At 41.8% G+C, this 18,800-nt stretch overlaps 1 protein-coding gene across 2 annotated transcripts in view; it reads left to right on the top strand.

Annotated features, from left to right (window-relative positions):
- LOC311239727 (nucleolin-like) overlaps positions 1-18,800 on the top strand; it is a 38,078-nt gene that overhangs the window by 10,386 nt on the left and 8,892 nt on the right. For both annotated transcript variants that reach the window (XM_084328146.1, XM_084328145.1), the window contains exons 4-9: positions 3,471-3,538; positions 5,018-5,102; positions 5,843-5,974; positions 9,644-9,724; positions 9,839-9,962; positions 13,612-13,763. In XM_084328146.1, coding sequence (XP_084184272.1) covers positions 3,471-3,538; positions 5,018-5,102; positions 5,843-5,974; positions 9,644-9,724; positions 9,839-9,962; positions 13,612-13,763 — 642 coding nt within the window. The remainder of the gene's footprint in view (positions 1-3,470; positions 3,539-5,017; positions 5,103-5,842; positions 5,975-9,643; positions 9,725-9,838; positions 9,963-13,611; positions 13,764-18,800) is intronic.

Genomic DNA, 18,800 nt, shown 5'->3' with positions numbered 1-18,800 from the left:
TATAAACACAAAAAAACAATGTCAACCATGTTTAAATTCCCTGATTGTCAGTTCTTAATGAAAAGATTCGTGTTCTGCTTGAAATTATTATGTATCTGTCTACATTTATTTAGACTAACATTATTTAAATATTGAGTGCAACTGTGGTGGATTACGTAATTCGGTGAGTTGGAACTATCTATGGGTTGGCGCCGGGTCCCCACGGACATTTTAGTGTCACGCACCTTCAGCTCAGGCAATGTTATTATCAGCTCCGGTAGCTCCGGTAACGTTAGGAGGTGATGGCATGCAGTGGGAAAGCGGCAATAGTCCCGGTTGGAGTTAGTAAAACACAGTTGTATGTTAGCCTTCTTGGATGTTGAATAAACGCCTATCATTGTCTTTAAACACCCCGCCTCTCAGACTCCCATTTCCTCCTCTGCTAGCTAGTAGCTACGGTAACATTTCGTTGACTGTATTACCTCGCGGGCTGATTCTATAGTTAAAACGTGCGTCGTGTTGTACAAACTGCTAACGCTATGGCAAGATGTGTGTATGCCTATGTAATGTTAATGGCTATGTTTTTAAAGTAATTAAGATTGATTTAGATTGTGCTTGCCATTTGTACACAAACTGACTAGCACCTGGCTCAGCTGCAGTGCTGCCAGCAGCAGCCAGTGCTCACCTCCGCCAAATGAATTTTTTTTATTTGCGCGTCATCTGAACCGTACGATACACAGACGCGCCTTTACCGGATAAATATATATATATAATTAGTAAACTGTCGGGGGCATTTTGTGCCCCCCTTAACTGATTTTCGAGGGCATTATGCCCCAAGCCCCCGTTAATTTCGAACCCTGCCAGGCCGTCGAACAGCGCTGGCCACTGCTGGTGCATCGTCGGGGAGACCTGCAGTATAGCCCACTATTGTCCATTAGAGAGAAGCCCAGCTCGATGAAGAGATCCAGGCCAAGGAGGTTGGTTCCCCACTGTGCCACATGAAAGGGGAAGGAGGGAATGTGTGTTGTACCGTAATGGTGGACAGGCAGGTCAAGGGTGCCCACCATCTCAATGGCAGAATTTGCATACCCCCGCAAGCTTGTGGATGGGGGTCCTAGTGGCACGTGGGAAAATCATTTCCTGTATGTGGCCAGATTGAGGAGCGACGCTGCAGCCGCGGTATCCAGGATGAGTGGCATGCTAACCTCCCCCAGCTGCACTGCAAGTTTTGAATGATACTCATGTGGAACGGATATTACTAATTTCGGTGTATCCAGAACCAGACTGTGGAAACCTGTCCACAGACTTTAGCAAAATGGTTTAGTTTAGAACAGTTTCTGCAAGCCTGTCCACGGGCAGGGCACTGTGAGATGCCCTTGTATCACAGTGCCCTTGTATCCTGGGCCCAGGAGTTCAAAACTTTTAATCCCTATCTGATCGGATCAGATTTGGATTCATTCATTTCAACTCATTATGAATTGAAAATGGGGGATCCTGATGTAAACAAGACGAAAGTCTTTCTCTGGTCTGCATCCCCTTAACAATTGTGTGTATTGAGCTGTACTGTATTGTACCCATTCTGCAATCTGTTAATTAAAATGTTCAATCAATAGGGATTAAAAATGTTGAACTCCTGGGCCCAGGCCATCAGGATGCTTAACGACTATGTAACAACCCATCATCTACACTCATTGCACACACATCCACATGCACACACTCACTTTTAAACAAACACTCACCTTAACACTCACTTTAGACACTTTAACACTACATTATATTTATCTATTATTAAAGAGATTTTCACTACATTCATACCTCATTTGCATTAGCACCTTATCCTTAAAGTTTTGTACCTCATTGTCTGCATTATACCTCACTGTTTACTCATTTTTACTCACTGTACTTAGTTTGTACTTAGGTTGTACTTTAGATTGTATATTGTATTGTATATTGTGTATATTCCTCCTACTTTACTTTTTATTTTATTTACTGTTTTACTTTTTTTTTACTGTATGAAGCACACTCAGGGGCTCATAGAGAACCAAGCATTTCACCGTAAAGTACATGTATTTTATTGTGACAATTAAATAATAAACAAACTTGAACTTGAAACTTGTTGCATGGGATCTACAGTTGGCGCAATTGCGTCCGGGGCCCACAATGGGGCGCAGTCTACTCATTTGTTGCACAGGCAGGCTGTCGTTGTCAGTGGGCAGGAAAACCTGTCTGTGCAGCGCTACTGTGTTGCTGAGGAGCAGGGCTGGTTAGCAGAGTAGAGCATTCTAGAGCAGATTCCACTTGTATAGTTATTTTGATTGCATCAGTCAACCTCAAACCGTCAGGTTCCATTAATAGCTTTTCTCGTGTCTTGTCGCATGACGTGCCTACCATCAGTTGGTCTCTGATCATTTGGTCGTGCAAAGCTCCATATTCACAGGCTCGCGTAGATCAGCCACACAAGTCTGTATAGACTCACCGGGTCGTTGGTGACGCTTTCTGAGTCTGTACCGCCGTCTCAGGACTCGTTGTTTTCCAGAGAAATAGTCCGTCGGCAGCACGACTGTATCGGCTAAAGTTGTAGCTGTTCCGAGCGCTCCAAGAATTTGCTGGACGAGGAAAGCAGTCTTGCTCTTGTCGTGAAGCTCATCGCCGAGGGAATCCCAGCACATCAATGTAGGCATTAAAACCTGTCAGCCACCGTGTCCATGGCACTGTGTGGGTTCCCCGGGGCACCGCGAGAAACACTTTGGGTGGGGGAAGGCTAAATCCAGCCATCCTAGTGTTGTGTGTGGAAAGACTGTACACGCACACAGTTTCAATGTCGGAACAACAATCCCTTTACTCCAGTCTCATGTCACAAATCACAGATAACACTACTTTGTATCAGCGCGCGCTCCGCCCGTAACGTCAGCCGCATCCCATAGTAGTCACCTTTTTTTTTTTTTTTTTATCCACTTTTTCTCACATTTTCTATATTTTCTCCCATCCCAATTTCGTATCATCCAATTCAACCCTCCCCTGTCACGAACGCTGTTTCTTGCCTCCCACAAGCCGGCTGCAATGTGGACTAAGTCATACATAGCACAAGTCCCCTTTGGTACTTGAGGTAACAGCAGTCGCATCTTTTCACCTGCGCAGCTCGATCTCTCAGTGGCGAGGAGTAACGCGTGGGAGGCTCACGCTGCCCCCGACACTTCCTGATTCTACTGCGCAGGCGCTGTCCACAACGCCCGATCCCCACCCATCAGTTTCCCACCCCCTAATACGGCCAATGTGTATTAGTATGAATGACCAGCTAAACTGAAAGCAATGTGGAGCGCTGGGCTCGAACAGGCGAGCCCAGCGTCTCCGCATTCGTGGCGAGCGCCTTGCCCACTACGCCACGTAGCCGCCCAGTAGTCACACACTCTTAAAGGCACCATACCCACTATCACAACATACAGAAAACCCTGTGTAACCAGAACATAACAATGACGACTTTGCCTCTTTAGATCCACTGATGGACACTACACCTGCGCCTGTTGCTGCTGAGGAGGAGGAGGAGGAAGGCACACCCATGGTAACTGTTTCCTGGGAGACGGAAGAGGAGGAAGGAGAATTAAATAATGCTGAACAGAAAACACGTCATGATGAGATTCTCTAAGAGACAGAAAATAGAAGTGTTTTCCACTTCTGCCACAAATATCTAACATTACCAAATTGTAGATGATTAAACAACTGCTATCTAAGCTAACCTAACAGCAACTGAGCTTGCGGTTGTCCATTTTGCAGCCATTTCTTAGCAGAGCCCTGCCCACACACTCGGCTTCCACAGTAGTACGACTGTCACGCAGGCGCAATTTGAAATCATCACATATAGGCAGCAAAATTCCATGGTGTGCAGATGCATACAGTACATGTGTTTGCTTCTACTTCGCTACTGCAGCTCATGAGTGAATGCTGCTGTGCATCTTAAAATATGGAGAACTCGGAAGTAAGGATGGATTTTCAAACAGTTGGCTTAGATGCGCATTAGCTAGCAGTAGCTACGTACACAGGGTCACTAAGGTCACTGCTTTACTTTAACGTTAACTGTTAACATTACTTAACATGTTTGTTAAACTAGTAGTAAGCTAACTAACGCTAGCTGGTCTGGCCTGTTCAGTTACTTGAATGCTACAAAGTAACATAATCACTCTCCCACCCACAAATCAAAGTGCTTACATTTGCATGACCTGCAACTGTCCGGTTTGTATCGCTGCATTTATTGTAACTTAATGGATCACTTTGCTATTTTGATGTACCTGACACATAGAGACCATCATTTCACTCATCGGTCAGTGTTGAACTAGCTACAATTTCACTGCAAGCTCTCACTGGGCTACAATAGCAGACAATGGGCAATCGTAAATCCTTTGCAAAAACAATGATACATGTGCTTTTCTGAGACGGGAAGCTCAGGGTGTATTCTTACCGGTCTCTGTATGCTCTCCTGTGAAATGTATTGCAATCCGAATGTTGAAACAACAGTTCCATTTGAAACTGAACTATTTTGCTGACCGCACTACGAACTGTAAACTTCCGCACTCTAGCTAGTTGTAGAGATGGGTGGGTCGCGACTTGTGAAGCATGTAAACATTTTTGTATTGCGATACATTTCACAAGAGAGCAAACAAGACCGGTAAGAATACACCTGCCTCGGAAAAGCACATTTATCGTTGCTTTTGCAAAGGATTTATGATTGTCCATTGTCTGCTATTGTAGCCCAGTGAGAGCCTGCAGGAAGATTGTAGCTAGCTCAATACTGGACCAATCAGTGGAATTATGGTCTATGTGTCCCTGTACATGGTAGACGGACCGTGAATAGGGACTAAGGTCCAAAATAGTGAAGTTATCCTTTAAACATAGGATTTATCTGTAATCATCACAGCCAAGCAATGTGTTCGATGTATCACCCCTCAAATGACATGTTATATATTGTGATGTCAGCTAACTGGTGGAGATTGTTGTCTAGCTGGACTCAACCCAATTTGACTGTATGGTTGTAATTCTCTCCTAGACTATAGAAATCAGAAAAAAGCCTGTGAACATTGTTGTCAGTGAGGTGGTTGAAGAGGACAAGAAGGCTGACGGCAACACTTGTGGTGAGTTATGTCTGACTGAACTCATCAGGCTTCAAAGTAGTTTTTCACACTAAATATCACCATGACACTGATTTAAAAAAAGAAAAGAGGCGCACGTTCAAGTTACTAGAACGGCAGACAAAAGTATTCATGCGTTGGGTTGCAGCTCAGAGCTCACAACGTCATACTTCATTTCGAGACGCTTTGATTAGCAAGGTCTTTGTGTTGCAAACCATTTTATTTTCTCACATATTCAAGGTTAGATCAAAATAAACCATATTCACACGGTGGCCATTTTGATGATATGTCATGCTCAGGTTGGGTTCCTTTCCACCCTGTTCCCACCCATACATACTGTACCTGCCAGTAGATTGTTTCAAGATGTTCAAGATTCAAGAGGTTTATTTGTCACATACATACCAGGGCATACAGTGAAATGCGGGTGGCCATGCCCGCTTGGATTGTGCAATAATACTAAATAATAAAATAGACATAATAAACAGGTAATAAAATATACATAAAATAGGCATGATAAAATAGACATGCTAAAGTCCTGAGATAGTGCAATACAATGTTAGCTACGGATTAAGGCACTGGGTCCTATGTACACTACTATACAATATACAGTTTTTTCTCTATATCCTTATGCTATACTTGCTATTTCTAAACTATACTATACAAAAACCACCTCAGTTATTTGTGTCCTTTAAAGTAGTTGCCTACTTATGGTTGTGTTAGTAATGACGACTTTGCCTGTTTAGATCCACTGGTGGACTCTACACCTACACCTGTCGCTGCTGAGGAGGAGGAAGGCACACCCATGGTAACGGTTTCCTTTGAGACGGAAGAGAAGAAGAAGGAGGCAGAGGAGGAAGGAGAGACAAAAAATGGCGGTCAGAAATCTTTACTTGAATAGAATTATTAATCACTATGCAAAGATGAGACTACCTTCTTGATTGGATGTTCTAATTGGAGCCAGTTGGTTGGCAGATTGACTTTAAGAAACACTCCCAACATTTTGGGAAATACAGAGTTGGACAAGAATATTGCTATATTAGTTTAATCTCTGTGTCCACTAGGGCTGACCTTCGATTATTTTCTTAAATTTTTTTTTTGAAGCTTCGGGGGCTTGTACAGCACTTTGTTCAAATTTGTCTGCCATGCGTTGAACGCCAAGAACGGCGAAAGCTGTTTTTGAAATCAATATATAATTTTTTCGCCATGGCATTCATAATTCATCCAGCCAACCTCCGACCCTGCAGCGGGACCCTGAATGAGATTGCAACGCCTCAATACCGCCGCCTGGTGGATGGTCGGGCGAGTTGTGATCGGTGCATCGAGGAAATCCCTCCGGCAGTAATATCTTGCTACGGAACTACTAGGGCTGTCCCCGACTAAGGATTTGGATGGTCGACTAGGATTGGCAATTTTTTATTTTTTTTTCATTTGGGCTGTGGGGGGTGCTTAATGTCTGAAGGAGTCGACTGAAGGCTTCTTGTCCTTTGCAAAAGCATGCAATTGGTCCACTGATGGATACATCTTGATATTTGTCTAGTATAGTGTGTTCATTAGATGGGTGAAATCCTCTTTCAGTGCCTCTGTGCCTGTTTTCGTAGGCAGTTAGCCTCTGGTATGCGTGCCATTAGCGTTAGCCACGCTTCTATGCCTCTTTTCTTTTGAAAAAAATGATAAAAAAAAAAGAAAATATAAAAAAAAGAAATATTATTATTATTATTATTATTTTTTTATTATATTCGACTAAGAGGTTGGCCAGTCGACTACGGCCCCTTTCGACCGATTAGTCGATTAATAGGGGTCAGCCCTAGGAACTACAGACAAACACTGGCGTGCATTTGGATCGCTTCCATAACGCAATAATCGATAAGATTTCGCCGTTTATTGCGCCATACAAACCGGAAATTGATCTAGGCGATCGGCTGATGAGTTATATTCTTTTTTTTTTTATCCACTTTTTCTCCCATTTTTCTATATTTTCTCCCATCCCAATTTCGTATCATCCAATTCAACCCTCCCCTGTCACGGACGCTGTTTCTTGCCTCCCACAAGCCGACTGCAATGTGGACTAAGTCATACATAGCACAAGTCCCCTCCGGTACTTGAGGTAACAGCAGTCGCATCTTTTCACCTGCGCAGCTCGATCTCTCAGTGGCGAGGAGTAACGCGTGGGAGTAGGCCTGCCGCGATAAGCAATAAATCGATTAATTGCTGCGATAATTAAAATGAATGCAATGATTTTGACGGGCGCGATTAATTGCTATTTGCGCGTTTGTTTTAATGAGGCGGAACCAGTGCCCCTTCAGTCACTGTCCGTGTTGGGAGGCGGGCCGCTGACGTTACTAGAGTACAGCACGGGAGCTCCGTGGGGCAACGCCACAGCTTAACTACATTTCTCAATAGTGTTGCTCCTTTTAACCAAGTAGCATTATTTGTAGTGTAACGTTAGCTATTTTTAGACCCAAGTAGTTACTCGCTACTGCCCGGAGAAACTGGACTGCTAAATAAAGATGAAAGATAGAGCTTTGATTCTCATTCCATGCTAACAACATTAGCTAAATATCTAACAAACGAAATACAACGTATAGCATAGCTACAAGTACAACACAGAATAACGTTAATACAATTACATGCATCATTGTTTACAATGAACGGGTGGGGCTAGTCAAAGGACTGGACACGGGGACAAGTTAAACATGAATTAATTTATTATAACACTCCGGTAGTTTCGAGTCGTGCTGCAGTGCTTACGCACCACAGCTATTCTATTACTGCTTTGACGCTTCCTCCTCATCGTTGATTGCCTGTAGTAGCTGCATCTAACGTTAGTAGCTAACGTTAAAACTAACCGAAAGGTAGTTGTTCACCAACAATTTGTTTTATCATTAGCTCAAAAACAGAACCGGACGAGGCATGTTGTCGGCTCATAGTTTCTGCTTCCGGTCCGGTCGGTGGGCTTCAAAATAAAAGTCAAACACCGGAAAAGACGGAGCGGTGGGCTTCAAAATAAAAGTTTTGGGAAATAAATTTCTCAAAAAAAATTCTCTAAGGTCGCAATAATATCGCTTATCGCGATATTTTCGGGGGCAATTAATCGCCCAGCAAAATGTGTTATCGTGGCAGGCCTACGTGGGAGGCTCACGCTGCCCCCGACACTTCCTGATTCTACTGCGCAGACGCACCAACCGACCTGTAGGAGTCGCTGTCCACAACGCCCGATCCCCACCCATCAGTTTCCCACCCCCTAATACGGCCAATGTGTATTAGTACAGACGACCAGCTAAACTGAAAGCAAATGTGGAGCGCTGACTGATTAGTTATATCATTAAAGAAAGTTGATTTAATAAAAGAAAAAGACTAATTTAATCAGATTAATCACTTTATTCAAATTGAGGATTCAGTAAAAAAAAAAAAACTGTGACCTGTTTTGACCTGCACCTCAAAGAATCGGAATCGAGAATCGTTTAGAACAGGAATCGAAATGGAGAATCGGAATTGGAATCGTTCAAATCCAAACGATGCCCATTGCCCAACCCACACACACACACACACACACACACACACACCGCATGCAGCTCTGTCTTGGCTTAGAGTGGATCAGAGGCTGGCATGCAGCCTTGTAACATTTCTGTTTAATATTTATAAAATTGCTAAACCTAAGTCTTTGTGGTCAGAACTACAACCCACCAATACTAGACATGGCTATGTCACCAGACACGCCGTAGGTCTTCATTTTACTCTACCTCTACCAAGTATAAATGCATAAATGAACCGAAATGTATAGAGCTGCTGCATACTGGAATTGTATACATGTGAAGATAAAGATGATCAGCAACAAATGTACTTTTAAGAAAAAGTTGAAGGATGCTGTTTATGAATGGTGAAATACAGTTGAGTTACTGATTTATTTAGTTAGTATTGTTAGTTTAGTTTTAGTATTGTATTTGTGGTTAATGGAGCCTTTGTGTGTTTTTTTGTGTGAGATTTTGAAGATGTTGAGAATGTGCTTAGGCTAAGGTGTTTCTTATGTTTTTATTGTTTTTTTGTTACTGTAATGTAATGTACTATAATGTTGTAGGTTGTGTGTTAGGACCCCAGGAAGAATAGTCTTTCACCCATGGTTGTAGACTAATGGGGATCCATAAATAAACAAACAAACAAATAAACAAACACACACACCTAGGTTATATTCATATTGACCGTAAATTTAGTTCAACTGTAAAATATCTCACCTACACAGTACATATCTTTGTCACAAGTTTGAGGGATCCTTGCTAAAAATGTGTGCGAATATTGGCCACTATATGGATTTCAGAATTTATTTTACTCCCAAATATCTGTATCTGCAGCAAAAATCCAGTATCAGTCGGACTCCAGTGCAGGCGGCACTACAGGCAACTTTGCTCTCTTACCTTTCTGAAGAATTACGTATGTAGGGAGATATGCTGGTGTGTATCTATGAGGGACATGCAGAAAGATGTTCCAATCGCCTATTGTGTCAGTTGGCTCGTAAAGTAACATGTTCTTCTGTTCTTCTCATTCCTTAGACATCACAGTAAATGGGAAGAGGAAGGCAGAGTCTACAGCTGAAACCACTCCATCAAAGAAAACAAAGCTCATCAATGATGGTAGGAGTTAAAACAAGAATGTTCACTGAATGGCTGTTTATATCAGTTAGCATTTACTTTGTCCTTGCAACAACATGGGTCATGAACTGTTCCAAATATCTCCTTTCCTCGTAGGCTTTTGTCTTCATGTTGGCAATTTAAACACGTCTAAGAAGTATGAAGAACTCAAGGAATCATTAGCAAGTTACTTCATGTCACAAAGTATCTTGATTCAGAATATTCGAGTGCACACTACCAGGTGAGTGGTGCTTACATATTTTTTTATTTTTTATTTATTCTATTCACCTTTGTGAAACTACTCACTCGCCATTGAGCAGTGTTTATGGTAATGCAATATTTGTTAAAGGAACATCCCAACATCATATATGTTGTCTAGACAGGCCCGTTTCTTGCCATATGCGGACTATGCGGTTGCATAGGGCCCCCGAAGCCCCTAAACTGCCATAAAAAAAATAATATATTATTATTTTGTATTCACTCAATACACTGTATATATATATATATATTAGTGCTGTCAGGCGATTAAAAAAATGTATCTAATTAATTACAGGATTTGTAATTAATTAATCGCATTTTAATCGCATAACCATTTTATGCCTGATATTCTATAATCATATTTCAAATTGCATGTGTCCGGATGGCAGAATTCAGTACTGTATTTACAAAACCTTCTGTTTAATCATCTTCCATCTATTAATTTGCTTAGATTTTTCAGGTCTGGTCAATTTGAGCATAGTGTTATTCACAGTCAAAGATAATTTTTTTTTTTTTTTTTATTGATATTCTCATTTGGTTCATTACAATTTACTCAAGCCTAGTAACAGACACAGTATTTCTGACACTGGGAATACATTCCCTGAGATCCATAGATGTCCCTAGAATCAGATACCAAGAACATGCAAATGGAACATATAAAAAAAGTCTGTAATGTGTATTCTACGTTCTTATGGAATGAATGAGATAAAAATATTTATAAAAAGAAAGAAAAAAGTTATTAATTTTGAGTTAATTTTCATAACGCGATAATTTGCTGTGTAATTAATTAATCTAATTAACACGATAAACTGACAGCCCTAATATATATATATATATATATATATATATATATATATATATATATCCTGTAGGGATGTAACAAATCATCAGTTTAAAATGTTTTACCGATAGGCTACTGCTTATGACCGCAAGTGGGTGTTTCTTTATAAAAAAAAAAAATACTTAAGTAGCTTACTGACAAAAATGTAGTTGCATTTTCAAACTTTATTTAACTTTCACTTTATCTTAAAGAGTTCCATTTAAATTTCAATATTGTAAGGCAGAAATTTAAGGACAATGCAGTATCTCTCCCCCCACCATAGTTTCACAAAATAGGGGCCCCCAAATAGGCCTGCCACGATAACACATTTTGCTGGGCGATTAATTGCCCCCGAAAATATCGCGATAAGCGATATTATTGCAACCGGTTAGAGAATTTTTTTGAGAAATTTATTTCCCAAAACTTTTATTTTGAAGCCCACCGCTCCGTCTTTTCCGGTGTTTAAGACTTTTATTTTGAAGCCCACCGACCGGACCGGAAGTATTGTTGTGATTATCCTAGCCGACAACTTGTCTCGTCCGGTTGTGTTTTTTAGTTTTAACGTTAGCTACTAACGTTAGATGCAGCTACTACAGGCAATCAACGATGAGGAGGAAGCGTCAAAGCAGTATATAATAGAATAGCTGTGGTGCGTAGGCACTTCAGCACGACTCGAAAACGACCTGTTATAATAAATTAATTCATGTTTAACTTGTCCCCGTCTCCAGTCCTTTGACTAGCCCCACCCGTTCATTGTAAACAATGATGCATGTAATTGTATTAACGTTATTCTGTGTTATTCTAACGTTACACTACAAATAACGCTACTTGGTTAAAAGGAGCAACACTATTGAGAAATGTAGTTAAGCTATGTGGCGTTGCCCCACGGAGCTCCCGTGCTGTGCTCTGTAGTAAGGCCAGCGGCCGCCCACACGGAGAGTGACTGACAAGGGGCACTGGTTCCGCCTCATTAAAACAAACGCGCAAATAGCAATTAATCGCGCCCGTCAAAATCATTGCATTAATTTTAATTATCGCGGCAATTAATCGATTTATTGCTTATCGCGGCAGGCCTACCCCCAAACAACATTTTGCATAGGGCCCCCAAAAAGCTAGAAACGGCCCTGTGTCTAGATGTATCTGTGTATCTACTAGGGGTGTAACGGTACACAAAAAACACGGTTCGGTACGTACCTCGTTTTGAAGCCACGGTTCGGTACGGGTTTTCGTTACAGTGGGGGGAAGTTTGGCTTTCCATGTTCCACTCAGGGGTGATGTAGTGTGCAGTAACTAATTGTACTTGTAGGGCTGTTAACAAATATTCTATATTGAAATTAATAATCGACTTGTAAAGAGAAAAAAAAAATTATTATATTAGATTGTGAAAAAAACAGCCCCCGGTGGGCGGCCATTAGTGGTTAACATACCGTTGTATTTGTTCGGTACACAGCCGTTCAGTACGGTATGGTACACACTGAAACGGTTCGGTACGGATACGTGTACCTTTACACCCCTAGTATCTACCCTCTGTACAGCACTTTGGTTGACATGTGTCATGTTTAAATGTGCTCTATAAATAAATCTGATTGATTGATCATGGGAAATGCACTTACCGTTAAACAAAGCTTTCAGTAGAAAGCTATCCAGCTGCAAGCTAGCCTAGCTTAGCTAAAATTATTGGAAACGGATACGGATCAGCTAGCCTCTCCCTGAGTTCTAAGATAGTGGTCCTTATCCGCTTCCATTAATTTGTGCTAAGCTAGGCTAGCTTGCAACCTGATCGCTTTCTACTTAACGCACAAAGAGGAAATTGGTACTGTATCTATCTTCTTGTCTGACTCTGGAGAAGATGGTAAATCCATTTTGCATAATGTTGGCATGTTCCTTAAAGAAATTAATTTATTGTGTCATGAGAATATATTGAGTAACTTAAGTCAAATTACAGATGTATTTCAAAGCCTTCAATGTATTTTGAAGGCTTTGGAGGGATCGAAGGGTGTCCTTGAAGGGCACATGGCTTCACAGAATATCACAACTCTAATTACCGGTATGAATGTGAAGCGTCCCAGTTGATAGAGTTTAGTGTCAATATATTGTATCAGTTGTGTCGATATTACATGTTTACCTTATGATACGTGGAGAGAGGATTCGCTTAGCAAAATACTTTTTTGTCTGACCAGATTCTATTCTATTTTCCAAGTGGAAGAGACAATATACCTACAGCAGGATATACCGGTACACACATATACTTACAGATAGATGCATACATATACTTACATGTGACATGCATACTGTACATAAATTACATATGCACATACACTAGACAGCTATATTCTCTCGAGTGATACATTTAATATTTTCATAATTTATCTTCAATGTAAATTTGTATACTTTTACTCTGTGTGCTAATTCTGTTAGCTTAGCTTTCGGACATGGCAAGATTCAGTTAAGTTAAACTACCTTGGAAACGATAGATTTTTACAAAAAAAATTGGGTCTCATTCACCAAGGACTTACGACAAAAAGGGTTTTCTCTTAGGGCCATTTGAGACCTTTTCGGGCCGATTTTGGGATTCACCAACCGTCCCAATAAAACATATATAATTAATATTATAATATATTGTCTATATTCATGTCTTGCCCGAAAAGGTCTCAAATGGCCCTAAGAAAAAGCCCTTTTTGTCGTAAGTCTGTTGATGAATGAGACCCAATGCCTGGTCTTATTCGCAAGGAGTCTATAATTTTCCCTCTTCCTCTTGAAGCCACATGAAATACTGTATCCAATCCAAAACTATATTCTTTGTATCTCTTAGAAAATATGCATTTGTAGACTTGGCCTCAGAGTTTGACCTGACAAAGGCTTTGACGCTAAATGGAACGAAAATCCTGGATAAGGCAATGAGGCTAAACAAGGCCATGGTCAAGCAGGCTGTGAAGGTGAAACCTCCTCCAGAGGACCCGAAAGGTAAAAGAAAATGATGAAAATAGCTTAACTCTTTCACTGCCACACAACAGAAGGTTAACCCTTTATTATCACACAACCGACAGTGATGCTCCATCATTAGCATCATTAGCTCCGCATCCGCGGAGCTAATGATGCTAATAATGGAGCATCGCCGTCGGTTGTGTGATAGTAAAGGGCTAACCTTCTGTATTGTCACAGTGAAAGGGTTAACCGGCTGTCGTGTGGCAGTGAAAGGGTTAAAGGGATAGTAGGCATTTATTTTGGAACTCTATCCCTATTTCTTGCTCGCCAATTATGTTGTTGATCGGTGGAGACCTTTCTCAGCACAGGCCATGCTGTTCCTTATTCTAGCTCTGGCTCGTTAGCCACACTGAAGGCTGACTGAAGACGACTGAACTCTACTCCACAGGACACACAAAGTAGATTTCGGTTGTCTTCAGTCAGCTTGTACAGACAGGAACTTGTTGTCTGTACAAGCGTCTAACTCTTTTTGCATAGCAGATGTTTAAATAACAATTTCTTTGGAAAAGTCGAGGGGCGTTGTATCTTTTTGTATTTCAAGTTATTGGAATTCTAAAATTTTAAAACAGTCATGTGACAGGCCCAGCTGTCCTAGTGTTAACAGTTAACTGCTGCTTCTATATTTGTATGTGTGTAAAATGTGACCATACTGAAGGCTTGCTCCACAGTTCCCAGCCCCTGGATGCAATGGGAAGCATTTTATAGTCTTAACCGTTTCCTTGATGAATCCCAGATGTTGCAGCTGCGCAGTCATTGACACAACGTTCATTAACACATTGGGCGCTGTGCTTTGTACCCATCATTGGGTCCAGTCTGCCACCGCTGTAAGCCTATGGAGATGTTTACCTTCTTTGCAGGGCTATAACTTTTTTAAATATTATAGCTATATCGGAATTACTATGGCCCATTCAACATCGGGCATCTATCGTTCCGGATGTGGGAACGTTATATTTTTTCATTCATACATTGTTGTGTTAATACCGTCGAGAATATAAGTATGTTTTTAAGGTTTTCTGCTGTAATTCCAAAAACGCGAGTTATAGGCCCTGATGCTATGATAGATTATTGATTGGCGTTTCTTTCCTATACACGCTATATTAAAGAATTCAAATGTATATGATCGGTATACATTATGCTTCATCATGCGTGAAGGAAAGGGGGGGGGGGGGGGGGTCGTTTATAATTCCTTGATCGTCAGTTACGGCTTTAATTAGTATGGGTTGATACATTGTTCAGATGGATAGCCGTGAAATGAATAAACAATCGGGCTGGGGGGGGGGGGGGGGGCAGGTGGTGCACAGAGATTACGTTCGTCACCAACACCGGGAGACACTGGATTCGCCTGTTCGAATCCAGCTCCCGGCGTTGCTATCAGCTTGGCTGGCCTCTCACACTGATACAATTGGCTGTATCAGAGGGTGGGAAAGCTGAAGGGTGGGTCCTGGGCGTTGTGGACAGCGACCCCTACAGTTCGGTCGGGGCGCCTGCTCAGCAAGGGTTGGAACTAAGGAGAGATAGTGTGGCCTCCCACACGCTACACTCTCCCCGGTGAGAACCTGCGCGGCCAGGTTGGCCTGCCGGCAGGCTGCACATGCGTCGGAGGAAAGCATGTGACAGTCTCCGGTCTCCCGGACCAACAGTAGGGGAAAGTACGCAACAACCAGGAAGGGTGGGATGGGAGAAAAATCGGGAAAAAGGAGGGGAAGAAGGATAATAAAATAAAAAAATAAAAAAAACAATCGGGCTGAAGATAACGTTATATTCCTCTTACCGTTCGCCGATGAGACTGGAGGAAAAATATTCCAATTATTTGACGTCGATCTGCTAGATCCATTTCCCGTTTGTATGACGCAATAAACGCTGAAATCATATAGATTATTGCGTTTCGAAAGCGAAACGCGAGTGTTTGTCCGGACCAACGTAACAAGATATTACTGCCGGAGGTATTTCCTCGATGCACCAGCTCCACTTCCGGTTTGGCGTGGATGGAGTGTAACTCGCCCGATCATCCACCAGGCGGCGGTATTGAGGCGTTGCAATATCAGACAGGGTGCAGCTGCAGTCCCGCAGGGAGGCTGGATGAATTATGAATGCCATGGCGAAAAAATGAAATATTGATCCCAACAACGACTTATCACGTTGTTGGCGTTCAACGCATGGCGGGCAATAACAATTATGACGTAGTTGGCGTCCAATGTGTTAACGGACGTTAACATCACCACACACACACACCCACACGCCTTATTAACATCACAACACACACGCCTCATTAACATTACAACACACCCACACGCCTCATTAACATCACAACACACACGCCTCATTAACATCACAACACACACCCACACGCCTCATTAACATCAAAACACACACCCACACGTCTCATTAACACATCCACCGCCATAAACGGCTTACGACGGGTTTGCTGATCATGCGAATTCCGCCAATCCACGGCGTACAACGTTATTGAGATCATATTTCATTTTTTCGCCATGGTATTCATAATTCCCTCACCAAGCCTCGGCTGAGACAGTGGGACTCGGCACAACCGTGCAACGCTTCAATACCGCCGCGTGGTGGATGATCGGGCGAGTTACTACCGGAAATGGATCTCTGGTGATCTCGGTGCATCTGGGAATTCCGTCCGGCAGTCACATATTGTTGCGGGACTCTAGCCACACATCCGTGTATATGGATTGCTGCCATAACTCAATAATCAATATGATTTGGATTTGGGCGTTTATTGCGCCATACAAACCGGAAATGGATCTAGTCGATCGACGTCAAATAAGTGGGATCTTTTTCCTTCAGTCTCATCGGCGAACGGTAAGAGGACAGTAACGTTACTTTCAGCTTGATGGTTTATTCTTTTCAATGCAAACCGCTCTGATCAATATATCACCCATACTACAAAAAGCATTTACTGACGATCACGGAATTATAAACGACCCCCCCCCTTCATCCGCGCATGATTAGTCGTATCCAGTTGGATTTTTTTATATAGCGTGTATCGCGAATAAACTGCAATCGATAATCTATATTATGCGTTCAGGCCTATAAGTAGTGTTCTAGGAATTACTGCAGAAAACGATAAAAACATACTTATATTCTAGACGGTATTTTCGTATGAATATATGAATGAAAAAGTATAACGTTCCTACATCCTGAACGATCGATAATCGATGTTGAATGGGCCATAGTAATGTCAATTTAGCAATACAATTTAAAAAGTTATAGCCCTGCAAAGGTGGTGAACATCTCCATAGGCTTAGACTGGTGGCAGTGATCATACATTGATGGATATAAGATAAGATAAGATAAGATATTCCTTTATTGATCCCCTAAGCATGGCAGTTAATGTGTTAACATCAAAACACACACCCACACGTCTCATTAACATTACAACACACACCACATGTCTCATTAACATCACAACACACACCCACACGGCTCATTAACATTACAACACACACCAAACGTCTCATTAACATAACAACACACACCCACACGTCTCATTAATATCACAACACACACACCCACACGTCTCATTAATATCACAACACACACACCCACACGTCTCATTAATATCACAACACACACCCACACGTCTCATTAATATCACAACACACACACCACACGTCTCATTAACATCACAACACACACCACACGTCTCATTAACATCACAACACACACCCACACGTCTCATTAGCATTACAACACACACCCACACGTCTCATTAATATCACAACACACACACACGTCTCATTAACATCACAACACACACCCACACGTCTCATTAACATTACAACACACACCCACACGTCTCATTAATATCACAACACACACACACGTCTCATTAATATCACAACACACACACCCACACGTCTCATTAACATCACAACACACACCCACACGTCTCATTAATATCACAACACACACCCACACGTCTCATTAACATCACAACACACACCCACACGTCTCATTAATATCACAAAACACACCACACATATCATTAACATCACAACACACATGTCTCATTAACACTTTGGATGCCACGCCGTGTTTTCCTTTTACCCCCTTGATGCCCAAACCCACTCCAATGTTAACTTAATATCGCCTAATCTATGTTTTAAATTATGGCTATGTGTCTAATCTGCCCGTCGCTTATCAAAGACTAATTTTCCAGTCAACATTGTCAAGGCAGATTGTTTTTTTATCGCTTCATTTCCGTTTGATAGCATTTTGGAAATCATTCGTTTTCGTGGAAAAAACTACCCATACTATGATAATCGCCTTTTACTGGAATATTCCAGAACGTTGTCATTTGTCTGCCTATTTATGAATCGTTTTCAAATAAACGCTAGATGATCGATAGTATATGTGTGCGCACGCACGCTCGTGCCGCGCGCTGATAATCGCTGCTCTTATTTCCTGATGGCTTTTACAGTGAAACAGCAATATCACATATAGTGGAAACGCTTATATCTCCGTGAAAACGAGTCTGATTATCCTAAGACTGATAACATAGATTCCTTATCTGACATCAGATGGTATCCAAATGGTATATTCTAATTCCTGATCACCATTCGAAAAAATCGATAATTGTATTGATCCACCGTGTGTACAGTATAACACATAATCACCGCGGCTCAGCGGCTCCAGAATGAACTCTGGTAACCCCGGCTGCATCAGTGAGACGTAAAATGTGGAGTCAGAAATCCTTTATCCCATTCACTTTCATTGAGTCCAATCCAAAAGGGTGATTTACCATCTGGGAGACGATAGGGGGCGCTTTTTTCACATCTGAGAGCCTGGGGTGACTGGAATATCCAACGGTAGGCTCGCTTGATGCAATATGATTTCAGATCGCTAATTAAAAAAAATTAAAAAAAATGCGAGAATTCTCGTGAGTGGGCATTCAACCAGCGGGGGGTAAACCAGAGAAATCTCGGGCGTGGCGCTCAAAGTGTTAACATCACAACACACCACACGTCTCATTAACATCACAACACACAC

Source organism: Notolepis coatsorum (genome assembly GCF_963971535.1).
Source record: "Notolepis coatsorum genome assembly, chromosome: 13".
In the NCBI taxonomy this organism is placed as follows: domain Eukaryota; kingdom Metazoa; phylum Chordata; class Actinopteri; order Aulopiformes; family Paralepididae; genus Notolepis; species Notolepis coatsorum.
The sequence above is the reverse complement of the archived record's forward strand: the minus strand, read 5'-3'. Positions and strand labels throughout refer to the sequence as shown.